Genomic DNA, 11,858 nt, shown 5'->3' with positions numbered 1-11,858 from the left:
CTCCCGCAAGCTGGCCTCTGTCCCACACACACACACACACACACACACACACACACACACACACACACACACACATCCCATGAATACAAAGTAAAAATTTTTAATGTAAAAGAAGTTTTTTGTTTTTTTTTTTTCAATTCTTAAAATGTCTGACTTAGGTACACTGTAAAACATCTTGGTTATATTTACTTTACAGAGTCTAAAATATGTTGAATATTTACAGATGTATGTACTAGCATTTACAGTTACCTATATATTTGAAAAGCTGCATCAGCCAACTACTGCTTATCTATCAATTATGCTGATGGCAAGAGAAAGATCTGAATGTGTTTGGAGTGTAAAACCTACTCTGAACCCACTATAGATTCCTAACACTCTCCTCTCCTCCCATCCTCATAAGCAATGAGCAGTCAAACTGCAAAAAGCCTTCTGTCCACTCCAGAAGCATGTCAGGGAAGCCTTCTGTCTATAGAAGCACAAACACAGTATTTGATGGGAGATACTTATTTATTTTTTTGAAAATTATAAAACATTTCTTAAAACCATGCCCAAGAAAAAAAATACTGAATTCCAGTATCTAAGTAAAGAGTGAAATCATGAAAACAGCTTAATGTGTGCTTTTCTGACTTTTCTTGGTACAAGGAGAGTTTTGCAAGTGAGGTATTCTGAAAGCCAAACAGCTAGAATTGGGAGAAGAGGTGCTGCTGTAGCTGACAGGAGGGGGCCTAAAGTCATGCTCACATATAGTGCCCTCCAATTCTATACCCAAAAGCTTTCTCTAAGTTCCCAATTTTCCTCAGAAAACCATTGTTCTAGAGCAAGGATCTTACACAAGACAAATATGTCATACATTACCCAGCTTCGGACATGAAAGCTGCAAACAGATAAAATGCAAGCAAAGAAAGCCTGGACATAGCTCGTATTTGGAAGAACAGCCCAGTGCTAGAGAACATCCTGGAAGCTGGTTCTAAGCAGTAAATACAGTGGATAACATGTTAGAAATGATCCATAGTGCACTACTATTCAATATCCTCCAATATCTGTGAAACCAGATTCTCTCCGCATGCCTCTGCAATGCAGTGGCACCAGTTTCCATGTATGGAATCATCCCAAGTTTGTCACTTTCACTCCAAGCATAACATGCTGATCCTTTTCTGTGTTTAACACAGCTTAGATCTCATCCTGGGTTGTCATCCAAATACCACTTCTTTACTTCAGTTGAAACCCAACCAGCATGATCTAAGATTTACTGTCAACTACTCTCTCATTTATAATACTTGCATAGTGTCTCCTCCTCATCAGGGCAGAATTTAACTCTCAAGTCTATATATGACATATTTTAGGATTTGATCAATCTGAAAAGACCTCAGTGAGCTCCCTAGGACCCCCAAAACAAATCCAACCCCTTTAAAAAAACATATAATGATACCCCCCCCCACAAAGAACTCTACTGTATTTAAATGATGCTAGAGGATAAACAACCTCAGCCGGGTGAGGTTATCTGACACTTTCATAAATGTTAACATTTCTGCAAAAGAGAATTTGCAAGAAGAAAATAATGAGGACTTTCATTTGGGCTAATATATTAAGCCATTCATTCTGCAGTGTTTGCTGAATGCCTACCACGTGCTGTGATGCCTTACAGCACTTCATCAGCAGAACAGTATATAGTATCAGGAAAATAACAAAAGTAATGCAGATGCATCCTGGATTCCAGAAAAACATAAGCAATTTTTAAAAGGCATTAAGCACTAAGTTAAATGGCAATAAAGGTTAAAAAAAAAAAAAAAAAAAAACCTGACAATATCCATGTGGTGTGTCCAGACAAAGTGTGGGAAGGGCAGTTTCAGTTAATGCCACACTGTGTGAGAGAGCAGATTTGGCCCATGCTCAGGTACAGAACATTATAACTGCATCACAGAAGCATGGCTCATTCACCTCTGTATTACTTCCTGAACTCTACAGCAAATAATAAATAATGAAAGAAAAGCTGCTTGCCTAGACAAAAAGGTTTCTGACAGAGAAGTATAGAATCCAGAACATGAAGAAAGCAAGCACTTTCTTCCACAGAAACCATAACAGGAAGGAATTCCACTTGGGCATCAGCATCAAACAATGAGTATAATGAAATGAAAAGAAATATACACCTAACATTGTTTTATCTGCCAGTGCCAGAACATTCTACCTGACCCCGAAAATGTGATCTAAAATGAACATGTCTGGACTGGAGAGAGATGGCTCAGTGGTTAAGAGCACTGGCTGCTCTGGCAGAGGACGGAGGTTCAATTCCAGGCACCCACATGGTGGGTAACAACCACCTGCAATTCCCATTCCAGGGGAATCTGACACCTTCTGACCTCCACGGGCATTACATGACACAGGTGCACTATACACATGCAAGCAATATACTCATACACATAAAATAAAAACTACAAATATTTAAAATGCACATTTCAATGAAAGGATACAATTCTAATTCCATGTCTGACACATAACAGGAGGGTAGATCTGATAATTTTATCATCTGCACAAATTCTAAAGCAGGGCCATAATAATGGAAAACCTAGAAAAGAAATTCAAAGTTTTAAATATTTTAAATCCTGTAATGAAATGAAAGCAAACAAATTCTGATTATTAGCTTAAAACTTTAATGATTCTTGGTGCTGGAGGTATGTTAAGAACACTGACTGTTCTGGCAGAAGACCCAGATTCGAATCCCAGCACCCACATGGTGGCTAATGACAGTGCGTAACTTCAGTTCCAGGGGATACCACACCCTCTTCTGTCCTCAACAGGCACTGCATGACCTGGTGTGCACTTAAAAATGCAAGTATAACACTCATTCAGATAAATTTTTAAAAATTAAATGTGGGGGCTGGAGAGATGGCTTAGCAGTTAAGAACACTGGTTGTTCTTGCAGAAGACCCAGGTTCAAATCCCAGTACCCAAATGGCAACTAACAACTGTCCATAACTCCAGTCCCAGGTGATCCAACAGCGTCTTCTGACCTCCCCAGGCATTGCATAACATAGGTGCACGTACCTACGTGAAGGCAATACACATATACACATAAAATTAATAAAGTTTTTAAAAAATTAAATGCAAAAAGGAAAGAATATATACTGAAGAGACAATAGTTTTCATTTTGGAAAACAGCAAAAGACACAAACACACCCCATATATCTTTATTTTAATTAATTTAAATTTAATTTACTAAAGAAATTGAACCTGAAGATTACTTTCAATAGAAGCAAAAAACAAAATTAAGGCAGATTACTGTAAATGAATGTTACGCTACCAAAGAAAAGAAGTTCAGGTCATCAAATTGTATGAATCTAAGGTTTAGAAAAGAACTGAAAATTCCTGTGAAAGATAGATATATAAGTTGCTTAAAGTAACCAATTCTAAACAATATTGGAAAATGAGCTAATGTGAGAAATGACATCTTTTTTTCTACTGCCCTTTAATCAAAAAATATTAACCATCAATTTGACATCCTGTAATTTTATGACCACTATGTTTTTATACATTCTTAAACTGAGTATTTTAAAGTGGATTTATAGGGGGCTAAGAGATGGCACAATGGGTAAGAACACCAGCTGCTTGTGCAGAGGACCTGGGTTTGATTCCCAGCACCCACATGGAGACTACAACTGTCTGTAATTCCAGTTCCAGGGGAATCCAATGCCCTCTTCTGACTCCAAGGGCACTGCATGACACAGGTGCATTTACACACATGTAGGCAATACACTCATACACATAAGATAAAAATAAAAAATAAAATAATATTTACACATAAAGTACCTCTTATGTTATTTTTTTAATGTTTAAGAAAAAAATCCAGCTGCAGTCTTCTCCAATTATTATGTTTTATAGTTACTTCCACTTAAAAAAAATAACTTTATAGAAGATATGAGATGAGAATTAGCATGTCTTTTTTTGTTGTTGTTGTTGATTGTTTTTGACAGGGTCTCCCTAGGCACAGCCCACCTGGAAGTCAGAATGTGAACCAAGGGGGCCTCATTGTTTTCACAGAGATCCACCTGCTCTGCCTCCTGACAGCTGGGATTAAAGGTGCAGGCCACTATGCCTGGGGTGAAAATTAGCATGTCTTTTTTTTGGAGTCAGGATCTCCCTGTAGCCCCAGCCATGTCCTGGAACTCAATATGTAGACCAGGCTGGCCTCAAACTCTCAGAGATCTGCCTGCCTCTGCCTCCCAAGTGCTGGGATTAAAAGCATGCGCCACCATACCTGACTTAGAATTAGCATGTTTTAAACCACAAAATAATTACTCTTATGTCACGCTTTGGATGTCGGATGCTAATCTCTTATCCTCATTTAATTTTCATATTAACTTTGTAAAGTAAGTATGCTATTATTCCACTCATTTTACAAATGAGTTAGTTATCAATCTATCCGAGGGTGTATCCAATATCTAACAGGTGACAGGGTCAAGTTTCAAATCCAGGCCCAATCTAACTTCAACCTTCCATCAAACTTTTACTATCTAGTGTTTTATCATAGTAAGTCTTAAAAGGGTCCCATAGTAAAGTCCCAAGACAAAAGCTGTTTCTGGCCTGTGGTGACTTAAAAGCATTTTTACTGTATTAATTCACCAGCATTTAGTGCTTATCCCATCATATAATTCAAGCACTCAACTGTAAATTGTAAGAATTATGCAGGTAAACTCGGTAGTAATTGAAGATTCAAACATATTTTATAGGAATAAAAATAGGCACATAATGAAGGGATGGGGAAAACATGCATAAATTGATGATAACAAGAAAAATTAAATGTACAGTTACCTTCGGCAAAATATTCTTATCCTTTGATGTCGTTATCTTTTTGGCAAGAAAGCAAGTACTTAAATTAGATGAACTAACATTTGTAGGGGTAAGTCCTTTTAAACAAAATTCGGGAAAACTAATTTCAAATCCAAACTGAAAAGAAACCAAGAAAGCTCAGTTACGGGTGTCATAAAGAGAAATATATTTTATTACAATGTAAATGAGAAGCCAGCCACATTTAATATAAATATAAAATATATAAATATGAATTTATTTTGGATTTTTCGGCTCAAAGGACAGTTCTTCCACTTAGGTACAAACCACCATATTTTAACTTAGACATTAATTTTTCATAAAAAGCTCCCATTGACCCTCAGTCAGCAACAGTATGCTAACTCTGCTTCACACAGTCACAGGTTAAAACAACCTCCTTTGTACATACTTGTTCAGTATTTGGCTTCCTACCAGTCTGCACGGCATGCACAGACAGACCCTGTCTGCACTCTTCACTTCCAGACACTCAGTACAGTGCCTCACACATAGCTCGCCTTCAGTGTTTGTTTGTGATGAGAAAGTCAATTACCACAGAAGTCATGACAGTGGTACTCTTAACAGTAAAGGTGGTAACAATAATAATGAAGGGCAGAACACTATGTGGTTACTACTATAGGACCCAAAACATAATGACTACACAAATTAAAACTAACTAAAGTCAAATAAAATTAAAAATTCAGTTCATCATCTGAACAAGTCACACACAGTTCTTAGTAGGAGTTGGTGGTTAGTGAGCCATTGTACTCACAGATACAGACCACTTCTATTATTGGAGAAAAAAATCTACTGAATAGTGGTCTTGAACATCTTCTTAGGGTAATTTACATTCTTTTCAAGTATGTTGTAAATGAAGTTCAAAGGCCAGCTTTGTATACTGTGATAATTACCTTTCTTTCCCATATCTGGATCTTTCCCCTCCATAATTCCTTTGAGTCAATAGCATTTCTCAGCTCCTCTAAAGATACAACATTAGCAGAGAGATATTCGGCAATTTTCTGACAATTTCTGTTTAAAAATATTTTGATAATTAAATAATTATATTTTACCTGTTTTCAATGGTTACATTTTAACTAGACTAAAAGGTAAAAACTGCAATTTTCTATTAATACTATGAATTATCCATTAAGTCAGTTTCACAGAAAGGTCTGTCACATATTGATTTAATGCCACATTCCCACAAATTAAGAGTCATTAGCCTTATACTGAGGATATAGACAGAGCTTCCTCTTACTGTTGGCTTAACTGTGTCAGAGGCACTCACAGACCCACAGACTCAATTTCAGTTCCTTACCTTCAGGAACAGAACCCTGTCCTATAGGTTTCTTTATGGCTTTTATGGAAATCTATGGTAGCATTTAATCATAAAGTATCTTGACTGTTAGCATTCACGTCTTGCCTTGTACTTTCTTGCAGGGATACCCAGTCTCACTTTCTGAATTCATCACCCTCTATTGCTATGTCTGACATGAAGTTGGGATTCTATTGAGTGCTCTATTTGTTGAATGAAACAAATTAGTAAGTCTAATTTAAATAATAGCTTAAGAATCAAAACAGGAATATAATACTGATCTCTACTGAAGTGTCAAAACACTAGAGTACATATTTATTAGCACATAACCCAGAAAGCAGACGTGACATTATAAATCCAGTCTATCATGTATCTACAGCATACGCCATGGTGCCCTCTGCATATCACAAGCCTTTCTAAAAGTATACAGTGAATTTGGTGAACCAATGCTCGATAGCTGTTGTATGTCAGTATCAACAATACTTATCAAGAAATTTAACGTCTTGGAAATGTGAAAGCAGAAAAATCCAGATTCTTCTCAAGGTATAAATATCCAATAACGGAATACATAAAACTTCACCTTGTCACACTAAAATAATTTCAAATTCTGAATCTATTAAAAACAGGGTAGCAGATCTGAACAATAGAGCAATGAAACAGCCAAAGGACCTTACGTTTCACAGTGACTTCCTGCCAGAGTGACTTTTGCTGAGTGCCATTCCTTCAGGTGTTTCAATGCTCCTACAGCAGGCAAGCACTCTTTTAGTTTAGGAGGATCTTTGTCAGAAGGCAACAATATTATGTCTATCATTGCTCTACCTAGAAGGACAAAAAAATTATAATTTTTTAAAAGATATTTGAACTGAAGAGGCTTAAAACAGTTCTCTAAACAACTGAAATTAAATTTCTTTAGAAGACAAATATTTCAACTTTAATTTCTGAAATTCTTCAAAACAACACACATCTTCAGGAGTTCAAAAATTTTAAGTATTCATCATTTGAGTTAATGCCATATTATCTTGAAATAGCTGGCATATGCTGGAGAACAATGAAGTATATCATAATTACTTGCCAATTCTCCAGCAGTAGTTAATTATACACATTGCTCTGGAAATCATCAACGCTATTGTTGTCCTGAACAGGGGGAAAAAACCTGTGCAATTTCATTATATTCTTCTGCATTTAATTTTGTTATCCAAAAGGGAATGAATCAGTATAAAATTGCAATGCTCAAATAAATCATTTCCCTTTAAAGGAAAATAAAACACACAGCATAACCAATTATACTAACATCATTAGATTCTGAGAAAGAAGGTTAACTTCACACCAGTTTACATTTTAGAAAATTATATTTTTATTGAAGGACAGAAAAATTAAAATGAAACGGAAACCAGAAAAAACAAATTAATGAAAGCCACTTAATTAGAGCAACTGTATAATATTTCAGCACATATTCTGAACCTGATATATTTCACTAAAAAAAACTGAAAGCTTGGTGGAGTAGCTCAATGGTCCGGTGCATGCTTAGTATGCACAAGGCTTTCAGTTCAATCCACAAGAAGAAAAACGTTATAAAAATTGCTGTATTTATTTGAGAATACATTCAGTTATTTTGTATATTGGACTCTGCAATAAAATGCGGCATTAAATATCATTTCCTTGAACACAAGGGCTTCTCTACCTGTAAGCTTTAAGAGCCTGTATGAAATTATCTAGCTTTGCATACCACTGTAGACTCTGCTTGCAGAACAATGCATGATATATAATACAGACATCAAACATCTGCTTACAAATGACCTTCAATAATGAAGCCATTCAGAAAAGAAAACTCTACAAAAGTATTGGAGATTCCCAAACTGTACCAAATTTGACATGATAGCTATCTCAGTAATACAAAGACAGCCAAGTTAAGGACAAAAAACAGTTTTAAGTATGATATGATACAGTTTTTCACAAAATATGCTTCCCATTATATGAAAAAAAAAAGGATTTTATAAAAACCTGCTGAGCAAAGAGCTTCCTTTTACTGCACAACATTCCATTTGGTAATATGTAAACTAAATTCACCATTAAAGAACGCTATCCAAATTATCTAGGTTAAAAAAGCTATTTTTCCCAGAATTTGTAGAATTAGTAGTCTTTAGAACATACTGAATTCATCACTCATTTACAAAAAGTGGAAAGTATAAATTATCAAAAGTAGTCAGAGTATTACCAGGAGCAGGAAGCTTGTCTGATAACTGATGCAGATTTTCTGCTGACTCTTCATAAAGACTGAAATAAAAGAATAAATTTAGGGAGAAACAGCCTACATATACATTTTATCTTTATAAGTCATAAATTTTTGTAGGTAATAATTATCTTTGTGCCAGACACTGTTAAATGTTATACATACCACCTTATTTGACCCTGCTGACAAACCCATGCAGTACTAATATTATTACTATTACTATCTCTCCTTAAATAAGCTGTCTACAATCATATAATTATTATGTGTGAAAGCTAGGATTCAAATTGGGAGATAGGAGTTCTATCCCATAACCAAAACCCAAACAGTCTCAATACTAATTATTAGGAACAAAGCCCTTAAATTGTATTCTATATAGTCAATACAAATAACTAAGACAAGACATTTTTCTAATCTTTAAAACCAGCTATTACTATGTTTTAATAAAAGGCACTGCTTTTTGATAATCAGTTAAGTCTATAACACTTTACTCAGATTCTTACAAACCTATTCATTTTATCCATATAATGAAATTTTGTTCTTAAAATAATTTACCATATAGTACATGTAAAAGTATTTAAATACCTTTTTAAAGCTGATCTGTCTAAAACAAAAAAACTTACAATATCATATGTTAAAATATTGTTTTCAGGCTCCCTCTTGTGGAAACAACTATTAGGTCAAAACTATCACATTATTTTTTCACACTGATAAGAAAACGTAACTGATAAGAGCTTATAAAAGCTTAATGAAGGCATCTTACAAAGCATATAAATTACTTCAATACTCAATGAAGGAGTAAAGACCAGACAAGGTAAGTGCCTGGCTTTGAGCCATGTGGGCAGAGATCACTTTTCAGACTTCCACTGCTTCTAGATCTTTTCTTGCTTCTGCACTGCTTCCTTCTTAATTAGAGCAAAGAATACAATCTGAAAATACAGGAGGAACTTTTAAAGCCTATACCATTTACAGATATATGAATGCTAAACAAATCAAAAGCAGTTTCCTGTCATGGCATGGAGACTAAAATAAAAAGTCTTTAATAATGAGTCAGAAATGGACTATTTTTGTGGAGAAAAAGATTATCAAACTTTATCACCTAGGTCATCTTATATGTTGTACCAAAACTCAAAAACCTTAAAAGTAAACTCAGTCAATACACTCCTTAGAAACTTGGTGAATTATAAAAAGTATCTGAAATGTTGAAGAGGAATATAAATTGAAAAAAATCACACATATTTCAGCCCCAAAGAGCAAAAGAAAAACGCACTTTAGAGTGAATGCAAGCTGTCGGCATTAAAGGCTGCCCCTAGTCAAGCTCTCACAGCATCAAGCAGGATTCAACTTAAAAAGTGGGATACAGTAAAGGGATATGATCATTAGAATATTTAAATTCTTACAGCTATGTAAGGTTAAAAAACATTTTCAGGCATTATTTTTGCATTTTAAAGAATCTTATCAGATAAAAGATGTGAATTACTTAATGTCTTCCAAAAGTGAAGTACTGATATCTGAGTTCATGAAACTCCCCCCACAATTGCTAAAATGTCATCTTTATCCCCCTTTCTCAAAAGAACTGGTTAACGCCGAGTGTCTTAAAGGCAGTACAGAAGCATATAAGCATACTCAGCCAAGGACACAGATTCCCTGCTATTACTGTCTTCTTCTTCAAAGCACTCAACAGCACTCAAGCAGTCTTCTATATTTGCTTGAAGAATATCTTCAATTTTATCTTTTTCATCATCAAAATGTATTTCTTGCCAATCAGAACTACAAAACTAAAAAAACATGGCGGTAAATAATGGTTTCATGGAATCCTTTATAGTAGCAAAGAAATTTACTAATAGCAACTACAAACTAACAAATCAAAAGGTGATATTAAATAACGGATTCATGAAACTGTTTACTGTAGCAAAGGCATTCAATAATAGCTATTACCTGATAAAATCCACATATTGCTTGCACTGCAAAGAACCACTTCTTGGAATGAGGTATACCACCCACTGAACAAGCTTGAAGATAAAAATCACACTTATTAGAAGAGAAGGGAGACAATGAAAAGCAGATGTCACAGTGAATTAATGCTTAGGGAATTACATAATTCTGAAACAGTCTATAATTTTCCAAGTTGTATACTTCTACACATGTGTATCTTTTTGAAATCTCTGGTAAAAATTCAAACAAAACAACCTGCCTAAAAAGCAAAATTACACATTTGTATTAATTCATCATAATTCAAAATCCATATTATTTTTTAAAAAATTATTATTATTATTATTTTATTTTATGTATATGAGTGTTATGCCTGCATGTAGGTAACTACACCATGTTGTGCAATGCCCGCGGAGGACAGAAGAGGCTGTTGGATCCCCTGGAACTAGAGTTACGGACACTTGTTAGCTGTCATGCGGGTGCTGGGATTTGAACCTGAGTCTTCTGCAAGAACAGTCAGTGTTCTTAACCGCTGAGCCATCTCTCCAGCACCCAAATCTGTATTATTTAAATCTAATATAAAGATGCTGAAAAATATTCTTACTCAGTTATGGCTGGGTGACACAAAACCATGTAAGCTACTGAGCGGAAACAATGGCTTCTCAAAGCCCATGCAATCTTAGTTCCACCTGTCAACAGGCAGATGTTCTACTTGGAAAACGCAGTAGTATGAAAGAAAATGAAATTAAGGTTTACTCTAGAGTACATGTCAGGAGTCATAAATAATTTAGAGCTATGTACAGAAACCAGATTCAAAGGTAGGAGGGGGAAGTGAAGAGTAAGGTGAAGTCTTGGAAGCTGGGTAAGATGCTAAATATCAGTTGCAGCTTTTAACTAAACCCCCCATCAAATCAAACCCCCTCCCCATCGAAACCATTAAGTAGTAACTCCTTTCAGGAAACACAGCTTTACTTTGACTCTTGTTAAGTCTTTCCTAGGTCCTTCCTGTCAACATGAAAGAGACACTGATCTTCCAATTCAAGGTCATCCCTCAAAATAGCCCAGCCTAGTCATTTCAATCCATTCTTCTCATCACCATTGAAAACCAGAAAATGTTTCTCAAAACATTTCTCAAAGTAGCATTTTTTGAATGGAATCCTTTTAATTCAATCTCAGTTCAGTGACTAATGTATCTCTTTCTTTACTCCTCTTCATGGCTAAACTTGCTGAAGATGCTGCCTCTACTCAACTGTCTCCAGCAACTCCAATTTTCCACTCCCCTCTAGTTCCATCTCAGTTGGGATTTTTTGTTTCTAGAATGCCACTGAAACTATACTCCCCAAAGGTGCTAAAGACTGGCTTCTCACTAAAATCTATTAATTTTTAGTTTTGTTAATATTTGACCTCTTAACGTAAGAGATCGCTTTCTCCTTACATCCCTAGAATCTGTGGCACCAGTTTTTCTGGCTGTTCCTTCACCGCCTCTTAGAAACTGGTGTTTGGTTTCTTTAAGAAGGGGGATTCTCTTAGCTTCAATTGTTCTCACCATCCATGAGCAACCTCCTCACT

At 35.5% G+C, this 11,858-nt stretch overlaps 1 protein-coding gene across 1 annotated transcript in view; it reads right to left on the bottom strand.

Annotated features, from left to right (window-relative positions):
* The window catches only part of Mtbp (MDM2 binding protein), a 72,291-nt gene that overhangs the window by 58,620 nt on the left and 1,813 nt on the right, over positions 1-11,858 (bottom strand). Inside the window, exons 3-9 of the mRNA XM_008837984.3 lie at positions 10,296-10,369; positions 9,984-10,135; positions 8,346-8,404; positions 6,805-6,949; positions 5,730-5,847; positions 4,807-4,941; positions 2,469-2,563 (exon numbers count right to left, since the gene is read on the bottom strand). Coding sequence (XP_008836206.1) covers positions 2,469-2,563; positions 4,807-4,941; positions 5,730-5,847; positions 6,805-6,949; positions 8,346-8,404; positions 9,984-10,135; positions 10,296-10,369 — 778 coding nt within the window. The remainder of the gene's footprint in view (positions 1-2,468; positions 2,564-4,806; positions 4,942-5,729; positions 5,848-6,804; positions 6,950-8,345; positions 8,405-9,983; positions 10,136-10,295; positions 10,370-11,858) is intronic.

The sequence above is a fragment of the Nannospalax galili genome, unplaced genomic scaffold (assembly GCF_000622305.1).
Source record: "Nannospalax galili isolate Female #2095 unplaced genomic scaffold, S.galili_v1.0 scaffold17, whole genome shotgun sequence".
In the NCBI taxonomy this organism is placed as follows: Eukaryota; Metazoa; Chordata; class Mammalia; order Rodentia; family Spalacidae; genus Nannospalax; species Nannospalax galili.
The sequence above is the reverse complement of the archived record's forward strand: the minus strand, read 5'-3'. Positions and strand labels throughout refer to the sequence as shown.